Source organism: Dasypus novemcinctus, chromosome 6 (genome assembly GCF_030445035.2).
Source record: "Dasypus novemcinctus isolate mDasNov1 chromosome 6, mDasNov1.1.hap2, whole genome shotgun sequence".
NCBI classification, from domain to species: domain Eukaryota; kingdom Metazoa; phylum Chordata; class Mammalia; order Cingulata; family Dasypodidae; genus Dasypus; species Dasypus novemcinctus.
The window spans coordinates 35,327,622-35,354,059 of NC_080678.1; the positions used below are offsets into that span (position 1 = coordinate 35,327,622).

Genomic DNA, 26,438 nt, shown 5'->3' on the forward strand with positions numbered 1-26,438 from the left:
AGGAAGCCAGCACCCAAACACCCAAATCTTGGGATAGGAATCTCTTGTCTTATCCTTGTTATCCGCCATTTTTGCTTTCTTACCCTGTGTCATACACACACTAGTGCTCCCTCCCTCTGGTCCTCTCAACCTTGCTCACTCCCCTCTGAGGCCCAGGTCTCTCTGGACACTCTCTCCTCTCTCCCTTGCTACAATCATCATGCCCACCATTTGAAACCATTCCTAAGGGCCAGAAGTTCTTCTTTCAGGACTCTTGGGGCAGCCCAGCTCCTTCACAATGTCACTGCCCCTACTCTATGCCTACCAAATGTGAAGAGCCTTCCCCAGCCCAAGTACAAAGATGATCCTCAGTCTCCGCCACTTTTCTTCCCCCTACAATCCCAGAAGCAAATGCAAAGTCCTGGTTTTTCAAAGGATTTTTATTGATAGTCACCAGGGAAACCACATTGCCATAAGGAAGAATGCAGTTAGCCCACATTTTAGTCCAAAAAATCTCTGGCTCCTGAGATCATTTCTTTGCCTAATTCTCCTCAGGCTCCAGCTTTGTCTACTCATTTACAACCCCCTCAGTTCCCAACATTCAGTGAAATATCAAGAGGCAGGCTCCTCCACAGAAACTTCATTGACTTTACTAATGGGTGAATGCCACTCCAGGCTCTGTCCTACACTGGAATCTTACCATCTGAGAAAGTCTCATCTCCTTTAAGGCTTCTCCTTCTCTTTTACAGGGAAACTTAATGAGAGAGACAAGAAGCCTACAGGTGCTAGCAGCATATCTTTAGATACACAAAAGATAAGAATAAAATCACTGGCAAGTAGGAAGACATCTAGATATGGTCTGCTCTCTCAGTCTACATTTTATCACAAACCATGGCTATCCAGGTGCTTGAAAGAGTCGTTACCCTCCCTCCTTTATTCTGTTTGTTCTAGACATTTTTTATCACCACAGGAGAGCTAAGACCAAAGTGAAGTGAATGGCCCAATGGGAAATGTTATTTCACAGAGCTATTTGGCTACACACAGAAGCACTGAGTCACAAGTCTAAGCATGAGGCCCAGCTCACAGAGAAACATTGGTTCAAAAGGCCAGACACATGCTGGGACCTGGCAGCAGCTAGAAGTGGAGGGTGTGTGGAGAGGGGGCCTCTGGTGAGGCAGTGAGAGAGGACCCTGCTGTTTGAAGCCTCGGGATCCTTCTCCCATCACTCTTCTGCCAACCCTGGATTCTCCAGGGGACTGGGGTCCCATCTGGGGCTGGCTGAAGGCACTCCCAAACAGTTTGTTCCTCCTGGAGCAAGAAAAAGGGGACAGGTTATATGAAGGAGGAGTTTGTGTCCCACCTTTCTTTTACCTAGATCAGATTCTCCATCCTCAGATCATCTCCTAGAGCCCAAGGCAACCCTCATACCAGGACAACTGCTCACAGGCCTTCCTTCCACTCACTACCTCCAGTGAGAGACTGACCACTGTGGAAATGTTGTCCAAAGGGCCCAAAAACACAGGTCCTTGGAAAGTACTCCACCCCCACCCACTGAGAGGAAAGGATGGTAAAGTTAGTTGTGAGGAGTTAAAGAGACCCAGATGAAAGGTTATTTACCAAACCTGGAGAGACAGCCAGCTGTCCCTTCCTCTCCAGCATCTTCAGCTTTGAGCCAACAGCATTGACCTGGCACATGACTCCTTCCAGGACAGTTTCTAGCTGCAGAACCCTCCTTGTGAGCCTGTGCAGGATTTTAGAGAGACTGAGGGAGCAGAACTATATGTCTGGGGGGCTGAGGTGACAGAAGATGTCTGGATGGGAGCAAGGAAGGTAAGGCCCAGCTTTGTAGGGGAAAGTAAAGGGAGACAGAGGTTCTCCCCCAAACTAGGACAGGGAATTGGAAGGTTGTGGAAAGAAGCTCAAGGCAGAATATCACAGACATAGCCAGCCCTGGGCCCTTGGCTGCACATACGTGTGAAAGTCTTCTCCTGAAACCCAGCCACCTGCTCTGGCAGCATCCGAGCCCGACTCTTCTGGTGGGCTGCTGACAATAGACCGGCCCAAGTTCTCAATCTCAGTGCTAAGGACAACCTAATCAAGAAGTCAGAGGTCAGAGGGGAGAGGATGACTCTGGAAGGCCATCAACTGCTGTTCCATCACCTGCTCTAATGGGATCTCAGGACCAGACCTTGGGCTCCAGTTCTTGGTGTGACCCTTCCTTCTCAGACTGTGGAGAATATAGGGTAAGGTTGGTGGCAGACACAAACTTCTCTCAACCTCTGAGGAAACAAAGTATATGCTCCTTGAAGCCTTGATTGGTGAAGCATTTGTTAGAGGCCGACTCATTTTGGGAGAAGCAGGACAGCACCAGAAGAATTTCTGGCAATTTCCTTCTGAGCTGCCATCACCCCTTCCCCTCTTTTGGTCTACACCAAATGGGGCTGGAATAAGCATAGCAGTGGAGCTGAGGATCTGTTTGAAAACCCCAAGAGGAAGGCAAGTTCTCAAAGGGAATTGTCAGGGATTCTTGGATGATTGGTCTTTTTCCCCTAAGACTATGTATTAGCACAGTGGTTCTCAACCTTGGCTGCTGATGTTTAAGTCCTACCCACAGAGATTCTGGTTTACTTGGTATAGGGTATGTGACTTGAATATGGGGATTTCTAAAATCTCCCCCAGAATATTCTAATGTACAAGAAAATTTGATAACCTCTATTCTAGAGGGCTCTATCAGAGGATTTTCAGTTTGGATTTGTGTGCTGGGTGTGTTGGGGGTAAGTAATTTCCTTAACACTGCCTCCCCACCAACAGCCAGGGAGGCATGACAGTTAGCTCACCCTCTCTTCCTCCAGGTCCTGTCGCATTTGTGCCTGCTCCTTCTCATCCAAAACATAGTTCCCATCTTGGTCAAACCTGGTGAAGGCAGCCATGAGCTCAGTAATATCATGCTCTGCGTGTCCCAGTCTGCAGAGAACAAGACGATAAAATGACTTCTGGCCTGCAGTGACTGTGACTGCTCTAACATGAACTCCTGCTCTCTTGCCAGGCTCAATGCATAAAGATCTTGCTCCCTGGAGAAAAGGAGAGGCACAGAGGAAGGCCAGGATTTCCAAGGTCTAGCAAATGTTTCCCCCAAGAAGTTGCTTGAATCTGTCTCTTCTTCCTCCCCTAACTCCTGCTAATGGGCTTTAGGCTCCCATGATCACTTACAAGGTTCACTGCAAAATCTCTTTGCCTCTAACTAACATGCAGTGCCCCTGCCTCCCATCCTCACCCCCTACCTCAAAGTCCACCCTCCATAATGCAGTTAAAGTAATGAATCTTTCTAAAATGCAGGTGTGAATATACTCCTTCCCTGCTTAAAATCCCTCCTAAGCATCCTATTCTTTGGATAGAAGGGTGGTCTTCAAGGACTTTTCCAGGGTGGCCCTCGCTAATTTCTCTAGCCTTGTGTCCTGTATGCCCCACTGCTCATATTCTATCTTAGCAATGCTCATCTACTTATAACTCCCATACATGTTGCTCTATTTCAGACCTCTGTGCTTTTGTACATGCTTTCATCTCTTCTTGGAATGTCCTTCATCTCTTTGTCCAGTAGGAAGTTATTCACCCTCCAAAACCCTATTCAGATGTCACTTCTTCTAGGAAGCCTTCCTTCAAATTCAGTATAGAATTGGTTACTCTCTTCTCTGCTTTAGTTATTCCTGTTATTAGTTACTTCTATTGTTGAACGTATTCTGTGATTCAATTTATTTGCTTACATGTCTGTGAGCTCCTGGAGAACAAAGACTTTGTCTCATTTAATTTTGTCTAGCTCTACTTAGTGCCTGGCCCATAGGTGGTGTCACAATATATTTGTTCAATATTTGTTCATGTGTTTCACTGGAAAGCTGGGAGAGAATGACTCAGGTAATAGACCAGTGTTTGTTGGGGAGCATAGAACCAATATCAGAGTTTTGTAGGAGTGGAGAATACATATAATGATTAGGAATTATATTATTACACTTGGCTCAAGAGTTGTTTGACAAAGACCAGAATATTATAGACCATGGGTTCTTAATTTTTTTTGTTCACAGACCCCTTTGCCGGTCAGGTGAAAGCCACAGACCCCTTACTCAGTCCATACTATACTGCGTGTTATATAATAAATATATCACACCCACACCAACACATCCCCACAGAATTTTTTTTTATTTCAATTCAAGCTCATGGACCCCTTGTTAAGAACTCCTATTATAGACCATAGTTAGAGGTCTTTTGGGAAGCAGATTTGGCTCAACTGATAGAGCATCCACCTACTACATAAGAGGTCCAGAGCCTCTCTGACCCGTGTGGTGAGCTGGTCCATGCATGGGAAGTCCCATGCACAAGGAGTGCACCCCTCAAGGATAGCCACCCCTGCCCAGGAGTAGTGCCATACACACAGAGAGCTCACGCAGCAAGATGACACAACAAAAAGAGAAGATTCCCGGTGCCACTAACAACAATGCAAGTGGACAAAGAAGAACACAGAGCGAATGGATACAGAGAGCAGACAATGGGTGGGGAGGAGAGAGAAATAAATAAAAAAATAAATCTTAAAAAAAAAAAAACCAAGGGCACAGTTCTGAAGGTCAGGATCAGAAACTTACAGGCTGAGGTCAGAGACTTACAGGCCAAGATAAAGGTTTTATATGCAAAAGGTGTGTAGTTGAGGGCCCTAGACTTATAGGTCAAGGTCAGGGGAGGCTGGATCTCTGATTGCTTACTCCCTCAAGGTGCTTGTGAAATCCTCAAACTGGATCTCCTGCTCCCCACCCTGCAGGACCTTCTGCACATCTGAAACCTGCTCCTTCCTTAGGCGCAGCCTCAGTAGGGTCTTGTTGTAGCCCTGTAAGGGGAAAAGGAACAGGCCCAGTCCCCACAGGTCCCTCATCATCCCTGGCTCTCACCCCCACCCACAGGATGCCAGGCTTCCATAAGTCCCTAAGTTACTAAGTCGAAGGCACACAATGGGATGGGCCCTACTCCAATCAGGAATAGACCAGGAGACAGAGCCTTAGGTCTGGACCCTGATGTAGATGCGTGGCTCAAGGAGATTATGTCATCACCTGTTTCAGGAGGTCAGAAAGCTGCAGCTCATCCTTCTGTCCAGCCAACTCCTCCTTGACCTCTGAGTATGTGTCATTGATGATGGCCAGGAACATGTTCTAGAGAATAAGACAAGGACCTAGATCTTCACTCCCAATCCCAATAACAGCACCAAACTCACTGACTCCATTGATGGCTCAGACACAAGTCATGAAGGAGCTGATGCTCTCAATCTGAGCTCTGCAGCCCATCAATCCTACCTCTCAGAATCCCCAGAGCCAAGCCTTTTAGCACAGACCTGTTAGGGAAGGATTGTGTTCTTTCATCAACCTGGTGTCCACACTTTCAGTCGCTGCAGAAGCATTACCGACCACAAAGATACCCCCACACATGCCACGGACCCCACTACATATAGCAGCCCACCAATCACTGAAACCAGAATCTCGTCGAGGTGAGAGTACAATTTTGGTCTCTTTACCAGATATCTGCAACCCATGTCCATGTCCTCATCCATTGATCACATAAAGAAACCTGCTGGCTCTTTTAATAAAAATGAAACCCAGATCTTTCATGGTTGGCGGGGAGGGAGAACAACTACAAAGTGGTGACAATAGAAATCAGCCAGAGATCTCTAAGGGAAAAGGGAATCTTGGAGACTAGGTGTAGAGTGTCCAGGTGCAGCCACTTCTCCTCATGAAGAATTTTTCTCTCCCTTTCCATCTTTGAAGAAAGGGGCTTGACTTTACTGAGGCAGCCTAAAAGTACTCATACTCTGCAAACTGCTGGACCACACAAAGGACATTAGCTAGCTCCCAGAAGATCCAGAAGTTTCTCCCTCACTCCTCATCCTTGATTTGAGACCCATGATAATCTTGAATAGGGATGATGGGGGATCAAATCCCCACCCTGCCAGCCCTCCACATCCTTATCCCTTACGTTCCCAAATCCCCACTCCTTAGAAGGACACTTACCAGGAGCACAAAGAAGACGAAGAATACATAGGTGACAAAGTAGGCAGGGCCCAGGATACGGTTGGCATTGTCGATAGCATTGTAGTCAAAGTCCCCAAGGATGATCCGGAACTGAGTGAAACTGAGAGACCAGAGTCTAATCTTTACCTGGAGCCTAACCATAAACCTGGCCCCAGTCCACACCCCATCCCACTTTGCTGACTACAGTTCCTATGTGGACTCAAACAGACCCCTCACTCAACCAGATGGAGAGAGAGCAAGGTGCATAAATCCCTTGAGCACAGACACCAGGGCTTCCTGATTCTCACACAGATACGTTAGACATAAACTCACCCCCATGCACATACCCTGCTTCCCCAAGGTTACATACACCCTTGGAGCTGGAGGGTAAGGGGCCAGGGAGGACTGAAGGGGGTAGGACACACACATGCACTTGATGAAAGTGCTAAAGTTTTCCACTTGGGTCCCGAAAAGCAGGTAGCCGAGTTGGGCATAGGCGAAAAAAACGATGAAGAACATGACAGCGAAGCCCAGGATGTCCTTGGCGCAGCGGGCCAGTGTGGAGGAGAGCTGGGTCATGGTTTTGTTGAAGCTGATGTACTTGAATATCTGGAAGGGTCATGTTGAACCAAATGTTGAAGGAGAAAAACAGAAGGGCTTTGAGAAGTCCACTCCAGGGGCCCATGGAGGCCACAGGAGTTGCCATGCCAGATAAGGAAAATAAAACAAGTGTTGAGGAAGGGAGAATGAGGGCCAGAGGCAAAGCTGTGGGGGAGGAGTCCCAGGTACCTTGATCCAGGCAAAGAAGAGGTTGACGGCATTCATGTTGTTGTACTGTGTCTGCCAGAAGGCGAGGAATTCAAAGTCGGCATATGTGTTGGGCTGCTGCAGTAGCTTCCCCATCAGACGATTCACCTCGAGGGTTCGGAATGTGTGGAAGCCCACAGCCACAATGGAGAGCTGTCACCACAGGGGTTGGGGAGTGGGGGTCAGAGAAGTCAAAGCCATCTAAGGGAAGTTCAAAGGTGAGGTCCAGGGGAGAGCTGGGGTAGTAAGTCAGGCAGGAATAAATGTCTGATCCTGCTGAGTTCTTGATTTTATCTCAGGTTCAGGTGAACCTGAATAGGATGATTGGGTAGCGCCTTAAGTAATTTAAAGCCCAGTAGAGGGCTGTGGTGAATACATAGGAGCCACTGCTACTGAAGGCACTGGTTGTAAAGAGCCACAGGGAACTGGAGTCAAGGAGTTTTATCTCCCCCTCCACTGCCCAGCCTCAGTCAGGAAATAAATGTGTCCTGTTATTAGGAAGTGGGAGGGCAGAATAATTGAATAGAAGAGAAGATAAAAGGGAGTCGTTCCAAGGGACCATTCATAAAGGCAAAAAACAGAAGAGAAACAAAATACCATTTTACATGAAGAAAACATCAGGGCCCTTTTCACAGGCCAGGGGAAGAGAGGATGTGGGAGACAGGGTTTCCTAAGGGAACTATTGCACAATAATTTGACCAACAGTCATAAGGAGGACTTGGAGCTCCAAAAGGAAGAACTTAGAGCCCCTATTTGGATGGTTCCCCCACCTCCTCACAGTTTGCACTGAATCCAGGATATCTGTTTCTCACCAAGATGACCACCAGGTCTAGGATATTCCAGATGCTGCCAAGGTAGTGAAGCCGGTGGATGTGGAGCTCCAAGACCTCCTCCACAACATAGTAGAAGATGAAGACACAGAAGACAATCTCACAGCCAACGATAAAGAAATCCCAGTTGCTGACATAGCGGATCAGCTTAACTGTGCGGATTTGCCAGGATGGGATGGCACCTCCTGTTGCTGGAAACTCCACCACCAACCTGTGTGTGGGGAGAGGGAGATGGCTGGTGGAGCCTGGGCTGGGACAGTTCCTCCCACCCCCACCAAAGGGTACAAGTTTAGGGAAGGATCTCATGCAGAGGAGAAAGGAGCCATGGTGAAGAGATGTGGTAGGGAAAGGGGCTCACCTCAGAACACAGAAAAGATTAATGTTGGCGTTGTAGACCGAGAAGTCGATAAAGACCACCCGAGTGCCCCTGTCCAGCCACAGCCCCTTCTGAAGGTCCTGGAGTGCTTCCAAACTGGCCTGTCGGGATCCTGGAAGGTCCAGGTAGTAGCCACCTCCTCTGTAGCTTGTGAGTCGGCCCCAGTGGGAGGAGCCCCCCAGCTCATCCTGCGAGTGGTATGTCCACCTGCCACAAGATGCAAGATAGGTCTGAGCTAGCGCAAAAGCTCATTCTCCAAGGCAATAGCAACACCTTATGACTGTCTGAGCTTTACAGTTTCAGGGCTACCTGACATACACTATTTTACTTGATATTAACAGCTGTTTAAGGAGGGAGGGCAAATGATACGCACATTTTGCAAAAGAGGAAACTGAGACTCAGAGATGTCAGATAATCCAGCTGGTTAACAGCAGATATGAAATTCAAATGTGCATTTCCTTATTTTTCACTGTCACCCAAGACTACAGGAAAAACCAAGGCCAAGTTTTCCCCATAAGGGAAGCACCTGGACCATGTAGCCCAGAAATGATCCTTGCAGCTCTTGTGGTTGTGCAAATGACTGCCTAACCCCATGATTCTTTGTTCTTTCCCCCAAACTCTCTTCCCTGGACCCCTATTTTCTTTCTTCATCTCTGTCTTGTCTACCCTTTCCCCTTTCCTTCCCTAGTTCCCCAACCATCCTGGATTCCTTGCTGCTCCTTCTCTCATTCTTGAGGGTCTTGACTCTTGTCACTACTTTACCCATTCTCCACTTCCCCAAGGAGACTTCTGGGCAAGGAAGGATGCTTTCCCTGTCAGGACCACCCCCAGGGTAGGACAAGTGTGCCTGTGACCTACAGGTGGGAACAAGTCTGGAGACTGTAGCTCTGTCTGCAAATGCACCTCCTCCATTCCTAAGTGACCTAAACCAAGGCTTCCAAAGAATCACCAATGTGCCTCAAGGAGATTCCTCTTTAAGATATACTGAGTGCCCCCAACCTGTTTAAAGTAGAAGCAGTTCCCAAAACCTTGGGCTGGTGCCAGGTTGGCTACACATCAGAACTGCCTGTTGAAATAGAGATTCCTGGGCCCCAGCATGACTGGGTGGGGCCCTGGAATTTGCATTCCAACAATTGCCTCAGGCGAGGTCAATGTGGAGCCAGATTTGGGAATCTCCACGCTCCTGGACTCCCTCAGCCACTGAGAGGCAAACCCTGGGACATTGGCCGGGGGGCTCACTCACGCTGTGCCATTGAGGGACCCAAAGGGGAACTGCTCTTCCTTGTCTGGAGAGTAGACGTCATAGCAGCTCAAAATGTCCTCACGGAAGTCCTCATGCACCACACAGGAATCATTGCGGACCCTCAGCTGCCGCAGCCTCGGAACTCCCAGAAGCAAGTTCTCATAGTAGATGAAGGAGTGGGAACCATGGCCCAGGCTCTGGTTGTTGTACCATTTGGTCCAATACAAACTGTCCAGTAGTGGGCCCTGAGCAAACTGGATCACGAGCTGGGTTGGGTCTGACCTAGCCTCACCCTGACCCCCACCCCAACCCTTAGAATGAACTTTGCCCTCATTCCCTGATTCCCAGCTGTCTCCATCTACTTCTGTTGGATTCCTCAGCTGACCCAGGGACCTTGATCAGATCCTAAACTGTCCTTGTCTTTCTCTTTATTTAAAATGCACCTTAAAGCTTCACCTTATTTCTAACCCACTATCCTAATCTAACGCCTGGCTTGACTCCCTAATCAACATTGTGATCCCTCATCTACCTCTAACTGAACTCTAGACTGACCCATCAGTTCTTGCCTGACCCTTTGACTTGCCTAATACCTGATAGACCTAATTTCTGGCTTATTGCCTGCTCCCCTTTCTGACCTCCCCAAACCCTGGCCTGTGGCCTCAGTCCTCAGGCATTTAAGGAAAAGGGAAGGATAAAGGACATCTCATACTTACATCCCAGAAGTCTGCCATGCTGCTGATGGCCTGGAAGGAGATGCCGGTGTCTGATGGAGTATGTAAAAAGAGCTCAGACATCACTTTCGTGTAGTAATAGGCACTGGAGCTTGTCATTCCATAGGTTACTAGAAACCAACCCAAGAGGTTGTGTCCTGCTACTGTTCCCATCTCCAATCCCCAGAGGAGAGAGGAAACCCCACTGCCCTGGGGCCAGAGATACCACCCAGATGGGAACCTGTCAGATCTACCAACAGGGGCAGGTTGTGGAGGATGATGGTGGCATCAGGGACCAGGGAATGCATTAGGGAAGAGTTGTGGTTACAAGATTCCCACCCTCTTCCCACTTCACCTTAGAAAGACTGAACTTGGCTCAGTAATGGTCTCTTAATGTCGTCATTCTGAAAATTCACTTTCTTCTTCCTGTGTCAACTTTACTTCCTAGCTCTTACTCTCTAGGACCAAGATATTTCTGCTCTCTGCAACAGGTAGTGCTTCTTTTTATTTATCTTAGATTTATGCCCTTTGGAAAGTACCTTCAAATTCTAGAGAACTTCTGGTCAAACACCTTGCAATGGAGATGTGATCTCCTGGCCCCTGGTCAATGACTCCATTGCCATGGCAGTAGGAGGTAGGTATGGTGTCCATCCCAACCCTAGCAAACATGGTAAAATGGTCGCATGGGAAATCTAGTGAAGGATATATAGGAATTCCTTATATTATTCTTGCATCCTAATGGGCACAGTTGTCTCCTGAAAGAGAAACTCAGAGTATCCCTATATCAAAAAAGACCTGGCCATTACCCTGAATAATTGAATTTTCCTCAACTACCCTTACATACATACTCAGTCCCATATGTCTCACGTAGAACTGCCAAGGGAGTTTTCTAGTTAAAAGGCAGGATTTGAAGAGTGTAAGCTATTTGTTTTATAGATTGTCCCTCAACTTTGACTTGTTTATGTGTCCTCATGATTAAATTCACATTGGCCATTGATGTGTCCTTGTGACACAGACCTCTCTAAGTACCCCCTTCCACCCCAGGAGAAAAACACTGAATCATTGCCCAAGTGAACCAGTGGCATTCTTTGGGGGTGGGAGAACAGGGGGAATCACATCCTTCAGGTATATTGCAGTGGAAGAAGATTGAGAAGAACTTATAGGTCTTTCTTGTTATCTCCCTTCTCCTACTTTTCACCTTGTTAGTTTCTTTTTTTTTTTTTTTAAGATTTATTTTATTTATTTCCTCCCTTTTCCCCCTTCCCCCCATTGTCTGCTCTCTGTGTCCATTTGTTGTGTGTTCTTCTGTGTCTGCCTCCACTCTTCTCATGCAGCACTGGGAAAACTGTCACTTTTTTTGTTGCATCATCTTACTGCGTTAGCTCTCCGTGTGTGCGGTGCCACTCCGCTGTGCTTTTTGTGCGTGTGGCGACTCTCCTTACAGGGCGCACTCCTTGCACGTGGGATATCCCTGCATGGCAGGGCACTCCTTGTGCGTGGCAGCACTGCGTGTGGGCCAGCTCACCACATGGGTCAGGAGGCCCTGGGTATCAAACTGCAGACCTCCTTTATGGTAGGTGGATGTTCTATCAGTTGAGCCACAATCACTTCCCATTAGTTTCTAATTCAGGTAATAAGAATGATAATTTAACTTTACTGTGAGGAACCAGTTTGTCTAACTGTGACACCTGGTTCAGAAATTTCTGACTCTTACAGGGACTCAGCATATCCATTCCACCATCATCCTTTTCCATATCAGGAGGAAGAAATGACCAGGGGAGCCACTTACTGCCTCAGAACACCTGTTCTGTGGCTGTGTACCTAGTGCTTCACATGCTTACTTCATTTCAAGAGACCTCAGGTGTAGTGGGTGCTGTTTACAGTCTCTGAGAGCTTAAGTAATTTGCCCAAGGTAAACAACTAATGGATCCAGGATTCAAGTGAAAATCTCTCTAACTCCAGAATAGACTGGTTCTGTATTTCTTCAGGGACAGAACTACATCCAAGATAGATATTTCTGGGAAGAAACTTTAAGCACCATAAAAGGTAGATCCTCCTAGTTATTAGTGCTGTCCAGTATGAAATGGGCCACTTCTCAAACATCCATTTCACCTCTGGGATCTGCTGAGGATAATGGGGTGGAGGCTCCTACAGTGGGCAGTGGCTGGCCTTCCTGGGTCCTTCCTTTAAGATCTGGTGTGGAGTGGAATTGTTCTCTCTAGTTTCAAAAGGTGATACCAGATGAGAAAATGGTTGGGAGCTGATAAGAGTCAGAATTTGACTCAGTATTGTGGAAAGCTTTTTGAAGTAGTGAGTATCCCATTCCAGGAAATTTTCAGACATCGGACAATGACTGCATGAGGATGCTATGAAGAGGATTCAGAAACCAGATGATGGTTTCATCATGCAATGCAGAGAGTATCTAATTTTTTTTTTCTCCTACGTACCTATATCATTCCTCCTAACCTTGGCCTCGGATCATGTTCACAATTGATGAATAATAACAGTAACAATAGCCACCATAATTGAAACTTAGAATTCCCCAGGTTTGTTGTTGTAGTTGTTTGTTTTTTTAGGAGGTAGTGGGGATTGAATCTGAGACCTCAGGCATGGGAAGCAGGCACTCAACCACTGAGCTTCATCTGCCCCTCAACATAGATTGTCTCATTATCCCATTTAATTCTGAAAATAAGAACTACTATCTTCATTTTAGGCAAAAAACTGGGTTTCGGAATGTTATTAAGTAACTTGTCCAAGGCCATATAACAAGCAAGTAGAACTCACATTCGAACTCAGGTCTTCCCTACTCCAAAGATCATGAATTTAACCACCACTCTGCACTACACTAACATATCACTTTACCACCTCTACCACCCTAAATCTTCTGATTAGGGACTCTGACTTTCTTTCCCAAAATCAATGCAAATTGTTGAGATTGTGCAATTTTGTGAAATGTCCTTATAAGCAAACTCTATTTGAAGAGCTTAATATTCAAGTCCAGGGATGAATTGTGAAAGCCCTTGGTAAACTCAAAAGATCACTCTTAAAACAAGCTTTAATTTTCTTTATTCTGGTGTAAAATTGATAATAATATAGAAATACATATCAAGAACCATATTTTGACATAGATAAATCCCCAGAAAGGAAGCTGCCGCATGTACAAAAATATTGCCTGGGTTATTTAAAAAAAAAAAATTACAGGTGACCTAAATGTCCTGCAGAGAGCCAATAAGTAAGTAAATTAAGATATCATTGAGCCACTTAATGGAGTATGATGCAACCGGTGAAATGGTAATAAAAATAGAATGCAAAATTGCATCCATGCTATTATTACAAGTGTGTATTTTTAAAAATACCATGTATGTAGAAACAAAGGAAAACAGATCATTTTTGAATTGGTTGTATAAAAGGTCAATTTTATTTCCTTTCATTCTCATGGAGTTCGATTAATGCTATAATAATAATAGAAAACAATAACAATAAAATTATTAAAAAATTTTTTCCCACCAATTTGTTTCCAAGCAACAGGCTGAAATTTCCAGGTGCCAGATGCTGTTCTGGGCCATGCGATTGCTTCCCTAAGACCTATTCCCTCTTCTCTTAGCTAATACAATGATTTTATTTGAGATATCACATCTCTCCTGATCAACTTACATATGTGTCCAGAAGCTGAATCCAACCTCAGCTCCAGGAGTTGGAAAGGAAGCTCAGATCTAAGCTAGTCGGCAAAAGCCCATCCCTTGGCCACCATTACAGGTACAAGGATGAACAGGTAATCCATTTTAGGCCAAGGAGACATGAAGAGGGATTTCTGCGACCTTCTGGAACGTTCCCTCTCCAACTGGATATGAATAAAAAAGTCCCAGAGGAGTCAGCCTTAGAATGAGACTGATCGCATAGCTGGCAGAACTGAATAAGAGAAACAGACAGGTCCTTGATGATGCCATTAAGCCACTGGACTGATCAGCCCTCAGTCCTGCCCTCCTTTGGGTTTTCCTTACCAAGACAATGAATCCCATTATTTAAACCAGTTTCCTTTGGGTTTTGTTCTGTTGTAACATAGTCCTTACTTGTGTGGAAGTGAGTCCTTACTTACTTCCTTACTTGTGTGGAAAGGATGACATTGCCAAAAAGATTCTGTTATTTCTGAGAAAAATGGAGCTAGAAAAGATTCTGCTACCTACTGTCTGATCACCTCTAGAGGGCAGGGGATGAGTTCAGCATATTTTGTGCCAAAGTCTACATTAATTAAATATATTCTTATAGTATATTAAGTGGAGCTTGCTGACTGGGCCAATTGATAGGGATAGTCTAGAACATGCTGCCTGAAAATAAACTCTCCAAGTTTTATTTCTGGGTAAAGCCATATTTCTAGAATACTGTGAAATTTTACATATCATATCGTATCACATATCATATCATATCATATATCCTATCATGTCATATAATATCATGTATTCCCACCCCCCATATTGCCTTTATAGAATGAGAATTTAATATGCATTTTTTAAAAGGTAGATATAAGAAACAGTCAAGGGAAAAGTAGCTCCAATTTTTTAAAAAAGATTTGTTTTATTTATTTATCCCTGCCCGGCCCCCTTGCTGTTTTGCACTCACTCTCTGCTCTCTGTGTCCATTTCCTCATCTTCTCTGTAGAAGGTACCGGAAACCAAACCTGAAACCCCCCGTGTGGGAGAGAGACACTCAATTACTTGAGCCACCTCAGCTCCCTGCTTTGCTGTGTCTCTCATTTTGTTTCCTTTTTGTGTCTCGTTTTGCATCATCTTGTTGCGTCAGTTCACCATGCCTGCCCTTCACACCAGCTCACTCTCTTGCTCGGCTTCTCCAGGAGGCACCAGGAACAAAACCCAGGACCTGCTATGTGGTAGGCAGGGACTCATTCGCTTGAGCCACATCCACCTCCCTTTTATTGCTTTTAACTATTATAATAGTCCATGTCCCCTATATAAAAACTAACAAGGCAAATTATTCCAAGAGTTAGTATGTCCTTCTTAACTGGTGTGCTTTTTCTTATTCAACAAGTAGTCCTTAGTAGTCTATTTAGGTTTCTGCTTTGGCTGCCAGGAACCAGGGCTTTGTCCTCATTTGCAATACTTCTGTTTATCTTAAGTTTCCTGGTACAAGTTATCTGGCACAAGTTATATCTTTTCCCACTTCTTTTCCTAAGTCTTTTTATTCTAGTTCTAATGGACTATGTTTTATTGTGTCTGGGTAGCTGACTTAGATCTCTTTTAACTGTAGGTGGGGCATAAATATATTCTTATTTAAGAAGTATGACTATAATAATGATTATTAGTCATCATCATCATAAGCCTGGGTAAAATCCTGCTTTTATCCATTCCTATATTTACAGTAGAGTCTGAATATTCTTGTTCTTTCTTTTAAACTGTTGACACATGTGGGAACCCCTGGACCAGGATCCCACTCCCCCTTAATTGAAACACAGCCTGAGGCACTTAGCTGCCCGGTATAACGTAGACACTCACTAGTTAAGAAGTAGCAGACCTCCCCAAAGGAAAGAATGTACAAACAGTCCTGCAAACTTCAATCCCCTCAAGGCTGTATACTCCCTTCCTGTGATAGCATCACCAAATACCCTGTTTGTACCCCTCATGTAACTTTTGCCAAAACTCTGTTCTCATACCCTATGTTGCATCTTTGTCCTGAAACCCCTTATATTCCCCCTCCTTTTCTCACTTTTCTGCAGAGGGCTAACTTCATTCTTCAACCTACTACCATCCAAGAATCTCTCCTGTTTGTAAGTCCCAATAAAGCTCATGTCTAACCAATTGCCTGGTACGTTCTTCGTTTTATGACTGCCCCAACTCGTATCCTTCAAAGTTGAGAACTACTGTCCTATGACTTCTTTCTGTGACTGGAGCCTTAGCCCAGTTCTAAGGATCTGCCTCCACTTAAAACCCCAGCCTTCCTACTGCCAGTTCCCAATAAAATAAATTATTATCAATATTATTATAATCCCTTGCCACCTACCACATTTCACAGTTTTCAAAAAGCTTTCCAGGAAGCACACTTGGCCCAATGGATAGGGCGTCCTCCTACCACATGGGAGGTCCATGGTTCAAACCCTGGGCCTCCTTGACCCTGTGGAGCTGGCCCATGTGCAGTGCTGATACGTGCAAGGAGTGCCCTGCTACACAGGGGTGTCCCCTGCATAGGGGACCCCCACATGCAAGGAGTGCGCCCCGTAAGGAGAGCTGCCCAGAGTGAAAGAAAGTCCAGTCTGCCCAAGAATGGCACTGCACACACGGAGAGCTGACACAGCAAGATGACGCAACAAAAAGAAACTCAGATTCCCGGTGCTGCTGATAAGGATAGAAGCAGTCACAGAAGAGCACACAGCGAATGGTCACAGAGAGCAGACAACTGGGGGAAGGGGGGAAGGGGAGAGAAATTAAAAAAAAAAAAAAAAAAGCGCTTTCCCATGCAGTGTTTCCCAGTAGCCTGGTAGCTCTGATTATTTCACTTTGCCCATGAGCAACGTTTACTATGAAGCTCAGAGTTGATATGATTTGCTCGGGATCATTCAGCTGGTGAGAGACAGAGCCAGTACTCAAACTCCTGCTTAGGAATGCGAGCTAGATGCTCCTTCTCTGGCCTCTCAAACCAGCAATGCTCCAGCCTGATCTCATCTACAACAAGCCAGAATATTTATATGTCTTCAGCTAGGGCTGCCTGCTATTCTGGACTTAATTTAAGAATTGTCCTTGGGAAGCAGATGTAGCTCAAGTGACTGAGCTCCTGTCCACCATATCGGAAGTCCTGAGTTTGGTTCCTGGTGCCTTCTAGAGAAGCTGAGCAAGACAGTGAGCTGTTGTGATGGGCAGGCACAGCGAGCTGACAGAAAAAGGAGACACAAAGAGGAAAGACAATGAGAGACACAACAAAGCAGGGAGCTGAGGTGGCTCAAGGGATTGATTGCCTCTCTCCCACATGGGAGGTCCCAGGTTCAGTTCCTGGTGTCTCCTAAAGAGAAGACAAGAAGCACAGAGGGCACAGAGCAAATGGACACAGAGAAGCAGACAGTGAGTACAAACAGCAAGGATGTGGGGAGGGATAAATTTTAAAAAATAAAATAAAAAAAGAATTGTCCTTAGTGAAAAGCCCTCCCAAGATTAGGGAACATGGCACTTAAATGCAATGCTGTATTCCTAGAAACCAGTGATAGCTCCCTACTGAGGAAAACAAAGTAACAGACCATCACTCAGCATTGGACAACAACAGCATGTGTCCAAGCCCACCAGTCTTGCAACAAGGATCCAAGCTTTGGGAAAATGGGGAATTCTGCTACAGCAAAGGGGAATTCTGCTACAGGAAATACAGGCAAAAGCAAGCTGGCTAAATAGTTACATACCAGAAGGGCCCAATTCCTGTTGTTAGGGTTAAACTGTCTCAGATCACCTCCTCCTAGTAGTAGAAGGACTTTGTAACTCTTGTGTCTAGATGAACCAGTGGGTAAAGAAGCCAGCTTGGTAAAGGCAAGAAATCATCCTACTACCATTCTGGATGCATGGCAACCACTTCCAGAAGGCCTTATACTTTCTGATCCTTCACAGTCATTATCCTGGTTCTTTCGAGCAGGTCCCATTCTTCTAGTGGGTTGCTTAAAATTTTTATTTCAATATTTTCCTAATTTATACCTTGATGTGGAATGGCAACTGATATTTATTGAAAGGTTCCTACATGCCCAGAACTGTGCTAAATACCTTATTTGCTTTCTTACCAAACTCACAAGGAAGACATTACCCTTGTTTGACAAATCAAGGCTACAAGATATTAAATATCTTGAATTATCTTGCCAAAAACACATAACTAATAAATGGTAGAGCCATCATTTGAGCCAGGTTACCTTATTCTAGGTCCCATGTTCTTTCTACTGTACCATTGGGCCCTCATTAACGTCATGCTTCTATGTGACCAATTATATTCTGCCATCATTAATGCCACATAGGGGCTCACCTACAGAAATTTTCTGAACCACAGTACATTTCTGTTTCTTTCCTTTTCAATTCTAGAAATGCTCAGTAAAGGCAGCCACCATTTTCCCAACCCCAAGCTTATTTCAACATCTCCTATAAATGCAGGATTCCACCCATCTATGGGCAGAAACTTGAAACCTACTAAAAGAAAACAGAGTGCAAAGACAGGCATTTCTTTATAACTGGTGATGAATTAAGAATATTCAATTGGCACTAATTGATATGTAACCATGAATCACCAACTCCCCAACTCCATGGTGGCCAGATCCAGCCTCATCCTGCTCAGAGCCTCTCCCACACAGAGCCAGTCCCAGGTGCACCTTCGAGATAACAATATTGTCCCCTGAAACAAATGGTTATTATTTCCACACAAAGACCTTCAATGTTTCCTCCATCAACAAAAGGCTACAGCCATTGCCAAGAAGACAAAAGGCCGGAAGGCCTTTCATAAATATCATGATGGTGGGTGTACACGCAGTGCGGGTGGGGGTGGGGGGATAATTCTCCAGCACTTTCTCTGCGGAAGAATCGCTGGGCCAGGACTGACTCCACCCATTAGGGATGGTTCTGAATGACTGATCATTCCTGAGTTATTCATAAGGACAATAATGACAGTTTCCTAATCTGTGGAATGGAAATAATATCTATCCCTTATAGGTCTGCTGTCAGGATCAAGTGAGATAATGGGTGTGAAAGCTCTTTGTAAGCTCTGGCTACAGAATTGATAGTTGTTATTATGAGAAGACTGATGGTTCACCCACATTGCCTGCATAAAAAAGATAGCTCCACTTTAGATGAGACTCAAATATCCCTGATTCTAGGCCCATTCTGTTCCTAGAACAGAGCATGGAGGGAAGAAGTCAATATGGCTGGTTGCTATGGCTTACCAAGACCCATCCCAGGTCAAATTGCTATTTAGGGGATGCCTAATTTTGTTGGCTATTCTTTCCATTCCCCCGCCCCCCCCCCCCCCCCAGAAAACAGGTCCTGGAAATGAGACACCTGGTGGTTTGTCCCCACGTAGGGTCGAATGCTCCAAGCTTCATCACCCATCCCTTCTCCTTGCCCCTCTTAAAACATACCTTTTTTATGCAATTTGTACAAAAATAAATACAAATTGTAAGCTTAAACATGGAAAATGTTTAATGTTTAATTCATCCTCATTAGTAATTAAAGGCAACGTATGGGAAGCGGATATGGCTCACCTGATAGAGCATCCGCCTACCACATGGGAGGTCCAGGGTTCAAACCCCGGGCCTCCTGGCCTGTGTGGAGCTGACCCATGTGCAGTGCTGATGCGTGCAAGGAGTGCCATGCCACACAGGCACATAGGGGAGCCCCACGCACAAGAAGTGCACCCCATAAGGAGAGCCACCCTGTGCGAAAAAACCGCAGGCTGCCCAGGAGTGGCGCTGCACACAAGGAGAGCTGACACAGCACGATGACACAACAAAAAAGAAATGCAGTTTCCCAGTGCTGCTGACAAGAATACAAGTGGATACAGAAGAACACACAGCGAAGGGTGGGGGGGAGGGGAGAGAAATAAATGAAAAATAAATCTTAAAAAAAAATAAAGGGAATATGTGTGGATAAGGACTGATAATGTAAGAGGTGGGACTATCTTTGATGTTATGTTGGTGAATTAAGAGTGAATTATATTTCAAAATACTCTTTAATGTTTTTATATCATCTTTTAAATATAGCAATAGAAAGAAAAGTAATCAGTTGGTAGAATTCTCTCAAGGTCCTGCTTCCATTAGGGTACGGCAAAGAATTATCCTTGCTAAAGAGTTGATGAGTGTTAATAAATTAATGTGTAACACATTTTGCATGCAGAGCAGTTGTAGAAGACTGTAGAGGGTAAAAGCCTTAGAATTTGACTCAGGTGAACAGTAGCTGAATTGGATTCCTGCTTCTGCCAGTTATTTGCTGTACGGCTTTGGGCAAGCTATTTAACATACCTAAATCTTTCCTGATTTGTAAAATGGATATGATAAAGTACCAATTTCATAATCTTTGGGGTATTCAATGAGATACCATGCATAGCATAGTGCTAGGCATGTTAAAAATGATCTGTAAAGGTTTGCTGTTTGTGCTGTTGATAATGCTGATGAAGCTGATGGTGAGGTGATGATGATGATGATAAACTGAAGCCTGGAGGAAACACCTTAACTAAAGGTCTTATGTCAGAAGTAAAGACTTTGATGCTGCCCAAATGATATCACCTCTATATGTGGAACCAACCACAAACCTGGAAAGGGAATTTTTTAGAACCAGAGTAGAGTAACAAGTGAGTGTTTGAAATTCCACTAGACAATACAAAAAGAATCACTACCAGTGATTGGGTTAGGTTCTTTATACATGCTATCTCCATAAGATAGGTATTATTATCCTTGTTTTACAAGCAAAGAAATGCCTCAGGTCACAGAGTCAGTAAATGGCAGAACTAGGATTTGAATCCAATTTTCTGACTCTAGTGTTCTTATCTTTCCATTATGCCACAATTTTTATCTTAATACTGAACATTGGTCCTAGAGCATCTGCACCCAGTCACAGGAACTGACAGGGAAAAAACACATTTACAAAAGTCATATCCAACTTCATGTCACTTCTGCTCTTTGAAGACAGCATCCCAACAGAACAGCACAACTGCTTTGTGTCAGTGTCCAGGGCCAGGAGAACTTAGTCAGCATACTGACCAGAAAAATTAAGAGAATCTAGTTCAGTGTTTCTCACCCTTTTCTCATTATCCCCTCCCTCAGGAGCATCTTTAGACATCTTCTTCCTAATTGTCTCCACAACTAAATTAATTTACAATACCACGGATATGTTCTGTATCTGTTTATGTACTATAGCTCTTTGGAAGGCCACAAACAATTACAATATCTAAAAGTTTTCTGGCCTTAAGAACCAATTTTCATTCCCCATTGAAAATGCATAGTCTAGTTTTAGGAGACCAGAGAGAGCTCAGGGAGACGGCCAGGGAGCCGAGATTCCGGGGAAGTGGGGCCAGGCCCTTGGACAGCGCCAAGTGGTCATACAGAGACAATGCCCGGGGCTCAAAAATTTTGCCTAAAGGTTTGCCAGGGAGAAGAAAGAAGCAGGGAGAAGATGGGGGTAGGAAACTAGGATTGGTTTTATTTTACTAGTGAGAAAGTTCTTGTGGGGTCTGGAGCTTTGTGGGTGGGAACTTCAATTTTCAAGGTCAAAGGCAGTTAAGGGCACATCTTCTTGTCATGATTTCAAGGTCTTTACTAAGAGTCCAACTCTCTAAAAGGTGGAAATTTTCAGAACTTTAGAGGCATCAGGTTAATTCTCCCTTTCTCACCCCCCATCAGTGGTTGGATTCATGATACTGCAATATAGCTTTGTAGTATCTGTTGTGAATTAAAGATAATAACTTTAATTTACCATGTGCCAGACTGTCTAAGCACATTAATGGGCTAATTTATTTAACCCTTACAAAATCTTATCAGGTGAGTATGATCATTACCCAAGGCTAAGAGATGTTAACAAACATGCCCAGGATCACACAGCTTAGTTGGCAGTACCAGGCCTTAAACTCAGGCAGTCTGACTTCACAGACCTAGTGCTTAACCAGCAGGCTCTACTGCCACTAAATTGACTCAGTGGCCCTGATAAGGTTGTTGTGAGGTTTAAATAAAATAGTCCATTAATATGCTCAGCATAGGACTATCCTCTTCCCCACTCAATGTTCCCAGAGATCTCTTAATGACCCAAGGTCCAGAGTTTTATCCTCTTCCCAGAATTAGAAGAAATCACACTTTATCATGTCGCACCTATGCTTATAACCCTTCCATGGCTCCCCCATAGCCCTTAGAATAAAGTCTAAATTGTTATCCTTGCTTACAAGGCCATTCATGATCTGCCCTGCTTATATCACCAGCTGCATATTTCTACCACTTTGCTCCTCAAACTCTCCACTCCAGTCACACTGATATACTCTCATTGCACTATACCCTGTGTGACCTCTGGGCCTTGGCACATGCTGTTCCCGCTTCCTGGAAGTTTCCCTGTCTCCAGCCTCCTTTCAAGGGGCTAAATCCTCCTCATCTTTTAAGCTTCAGATCAGACATCACTTCCACCTCATGACCTCATCAATCCCCCAAATCTGGACACACTGGAAGTAAATGGTAGAGACTGGTGTTTGAACCCAAGTCTGTATAAATTCAGAGCCTATGTCTTTAATTTCTGCATAATATCACCTCTGGAAACCATATTATATTGACTAGTTTAGTAAGAAAATAGAAGTTATTTAACCTGTATAGATGGCCAAGGAGAAACCAGATAGCTACAGTCACTTAAACAGTTGAAATGTTGTTACATACTGCTTCGGAGAGTAACAGGGCAGTGGATGATTCAATAAAGGGAAAAAAGTTCTAAAAGGGAGAAAATGAGCTCCTGAGAGGAAAGGCCCAAGTATCAGTCATCTCTGTATTCCTCAGTCCAATGTCTGGCACAGAGGAGGGGCTTCATAGATGTCTGTTAACTAAGGGGAAAAAAATAGAGCTTCCCAACAGTGGAACAGATTGCCCCATGAAGCAGAGAAACCCCCAACAATACTCCCTGTGGTGAGGCTGGTTGACCACCTGACAGAGAACCTAGAAGGGTTTATAGGAGAGATTGCTGCCTTTTCTTCATCCTTTAACTAGATGACCTCTGAAGCCCATCACCGCTCGAGGATTCTATTATTATTGGACTGAGTTGATGACTTAGACTTTGGCAATTCACAGACCTTCTGGCATTTATCAGTGTGTTGGGATCTCACAAGGTAAAGAATATGAGTGAATGGGCTTCTGAGCTACAGAGTCAGAAATGGTTCGCTGTAACTTTGGGGAGTTAGAAACCTCCCAATCTTGTTCCAAAGGCTAACCTGGAAATAGAGAAATCGAGTCATATATAAAGAGAGGTTTTCTTCTGGAGGTTTCAGCCACTGTCATGGGCTCTGAAAAGGCAGAAGGAACACTCCTTCCTAACAGATGGTTAAGAAAAAACCAATATGTCAAACATTTGAATTCCTGACCGTCATTTGCTGAAGGCAATAGAATGGGCCCCCCAGAAGGAACTCTGGGCCTGCTGTTGTTCTCCACACAGTTTCCTTTCACTTCATCCTGAGTGACCTTTGGTAAGCCCTTGGAACTGTCCCCTCCCTCCTCCAGCACAGAGCGAGTCCCAACAGAATACAGCCAGAGAAAGGTGCTTTCTTCTCGGTTTCCTAGAGGGCTTCCATCAATGTGGGTGGCTCACAATGATGATGACATTTTTTGTCAAGTTTTTTGTTATCAGACTTTATACCCCACTTTTAAAAGATTCATGCACCTTAAAAAGAGCAGAACCTTCTATAGGGTACAATGCCACCTTGTAAGAGAGGCACCTTGCCTACAGTTCTAATCGGCTCATAAATACACAACTCTATTAAACTAACCAAACTTACTTGTTGCACTGGCTTGTAAAAAAGGAATTTACTGAGAACAAAGTGGCACCCTCCTATCAACAGGACTTTTGGATCTATTTGGTCCAACTTATTATAGCCTACAGTTCTTTATTAAACTCTCTCCTTCTGTGGCTTCGGATAAGCTTCCCTCAACTGCCTGCGTTGTGGAGTGCTCTCAAGTAGGAGAAACTTACCTGCGTTGACCACCACCATTCCATTTGCATCTCTAACTCTTTTAACAGGGATTTGAACTCTAAGGCCTCCTGGATAGTTTTCTTCCTGCCTCTAAAGAAACGGATCAGACATTGTACAATAGCGAAAAGCAAACTATTGCTTTTTCCCAAACAGAAAGAGTTTCCACTCTTTACAGTAGTGTAAAAACTTCTACCTGCCAATAGAAAACAATGGCTTCTGAGTAGAAGTCAGTATTTGAATTTTTTTTTTTTATCTCATATGTAGAAAGCTGGCGCTTAACCACTGAGCTACATTGGCTTCCCCAAGTTGGTTTTTTCATTTGTTTGTTGTTTGTTTTGTTTTCAGGATGTACCAGAGATTGAACCTGGGACCTTGTATGTGGGGAGCAGGTCCTCAAACCCTGAGCTGCACTTGCCCCTAGTAACTTGAATTTTAAAACTGTGTTCCCCATGTAATTCTCGACAAAGCAATTTTTATTAACAAGCTTTTTAACAATCTGCCTGCTTGCGCTGAACTAAATGACAAGTTATTTTTATAACAAAATATCTTCAGCCAAAGGGTAACAAATAGGACTGAATATTGATTTTAAGTTCACAGGACACAGTCTGCTTTCACAGATGGATGTTGTCCCCACAGATGTTGACTGCAGAAATGTGTACATACAGGTTGCACATATATACACTTCTCAAAGACAGATGGTACTCACATAGACAGATGTCCACCAGGAAGAAGATGTACACCAAAAGCTCCCTCAGGGTGGTCTTGACATACAGTTCCCGGTTCTCAGTTGTGTTCTCAGTCAGGGTTGTTCCCCAAAGCCCTAAGGAGCATTGGAGAGATGCCACTGTCCCCCAACAGCAGGATCCCTCTCAGTTTTCCCCACCCATCTGCCCCTGGACTTTATCCCATTGCCACCCTAACCTCTTTCCATTTCCATCACTTTACCCTCTTTCCATTTCCATCACTTTACCCTTTCTATTTCCATCAGTCTAGCTACTCTAACCACACCCATGTCTCCCTCTTCCATCAGTCTCCTGGAGAAAAACATCCTTGGTATAGACATGGGTGAGGGTACTGGGCCAAGGAGAGCAAAAGCATGAGAAGGAGCTCTTGCTACAGTGGGACAGTCCAGGACATTTTCCCATACATGTCCTCCCTCAAATTAGCTCCAACATACCTCTCTGAGCCCCCAAGAGATGACCACATCAGGCTGCCCTGCTCTGAGACCAGCAGATTGGCTTCTGTGTTCTGGGGCACACAGTTCTAACACAAACAATTCACAAACCCCAAGATTCCACCTCTTTTTCAGATCACAGTTCCTCCCCCTCAGAAAAAAGAAGCTTTTGATGACCTCTTCTTCTGACTCCAATATCCCTCCCCCGATCAGGTACCTCTGATGCCGCGGCAGATACGGAGGCAGCAGCTGTGTACCAGGGTCCTCCTTTGTGCCTTCTCCTGAGGTCCATCTTCAGGCTTCTTGGCTTGGGGCCTGGTGGGCCCTGAGCCTGAGATAGTGCTGATCTTCAGCATCCCATGCGGGGAAGGGGGACCGCTGTAGGCAGGGTTGTCCCAGGCACCACTCCTCAACGTTTGCAGCTCCTGCCCATAGGGACTTTCCACAGTATTCATAGTAAATGAGGTGGGGGCCTGGCACCCCAGATGCCCACTATCGCCTGGAGAAAGAGGGGGCTAGAGGCACTGCCCAAGCGAGCAAGCCGAGGGCAAAGGAAAGGGAGCCTGAGAGCTGGTCTAGACAGCCTTGGCTGCTGCCTTTTGTAGGGAGAAATCAGTGCCTGCCCTGGGGGAGGGAGCAGGTGGGGAGGAGGGGAGGTGGGGAATGACCATCATTCCTGCGGAGGGCTTTCTGTCTCTCCATCTGGGACTTGCAGAGGAGGAAAAAGGGGATGGGAGGGAACTGGAAGGCAGGGATTTGAAGAAGGGAAGAGTGGGGAATATGAGGAAGATGTGCAGACTGGGGTGGGAGGAAGGGTGGGTGAAAGAGGCAAAAGCTAAGGACAGGGGCATGCTTGCAGATAGGCCCTTGTGGAGGGATGGCCCAGAGGGCAAAGAGAAGGGATGATGAAAGCAAAGGGAGGAGCTGGGAGAAGAGGGAGCATAGCGGACTCCACTGTGGGTCTGAGCTAATTCCCTCTAAAAGCTCCTGAAAGCGCCGACATGGATTGGGGTGGGGATCAAGGCCAGGGATGGGAGATTGAAGTATACCGCCTCCCTATCAGTCTCCACCCTCGATGTCTGAGGTGCCTTTAATGTTTCACCTTGAGCTGTCCCTTAGTGGAGTGGAGCAAGGAGGGTTCCCCTCCCTCACTTCACTCTACCACTGGAGGAAAATATAGTGGCAGGGGAAGCCCCTGTCTCTGACCCCTGATGGAGAAGGAAGGACTGCTGAGATCCAGGTTGTCTATATCCTATGTGTACCCTCCCGTGCCTTGCGGGTGAGATTTACCAATAGAAGGGTGTAACATAGGGGTGTGGGACTCAGCTAGGGGAAAAACTAAGCCCTGATTGGGAGGATGGACCACAGAGCAAAGGATAAGGACAAGGTGACTTGGGACTCCTTAAGGGGAGTGGGTATCTGGCCCAGCTCAGCTGGGATCCTATCCTTATGACTCTGCTTAGTTCTGGGCCTAGAATTCTGAGTTTGATCACAAAATAGGAGATCTATCAAGATGATCTCTTTTCTTTCCAATCTCGGGTCTTTGACTTGGCATGGGACCCAAGCACATCTGTGCCTGTGCCTAGCTCCAACCTCTGATTACCTATCCT

At 45.2% G+C, this 26,438-nt stretch overlaps 1 protein-coding gene across 1 annotated transcript; it reads right to left on the reverse strand.

The window, feature by feature from the left end:
• Window positions 1-589: 589 nt before the first annotated feature.
• PKD2L1 (polycystin 2 like 1, transient receptor potential cation channel) lies at window positions 590-25,283 on the reverse strand. The gene is made up of 16 exons (XM_023588974.2): window positions 25,046-25,283; window positions 24,361-24,474; window positions 9,990-10,117; window positions 9,277-9,530; window positions 8,016-8,240; window positions 7,640-7,868; window positions 6,810-6,980; window positions 6,448-6,629; window positions 6,021-6,141; window positions 5,070-5,168; window positions 4,728-4,849; window positions 2,817-2,943; window positions 1,952-2,070; window positions 1,597-1,720; window positions 1,200-1,287; window positions 590-732 (listed from the first exon to the last, which is right to left on the reverse strand). The coding sequence occupies exons 1-16, from the start codon at window positions 25,281-25,283 to the stop codon at window positions 632-634; spliced, it is 2,442 nt and encodes an 813-aa protein (XP_023444742.1). The 3' UTR covers window positions 590-631.
• Window positions 25,284-26,438: the final 1,155 nt, after the last annotated feature.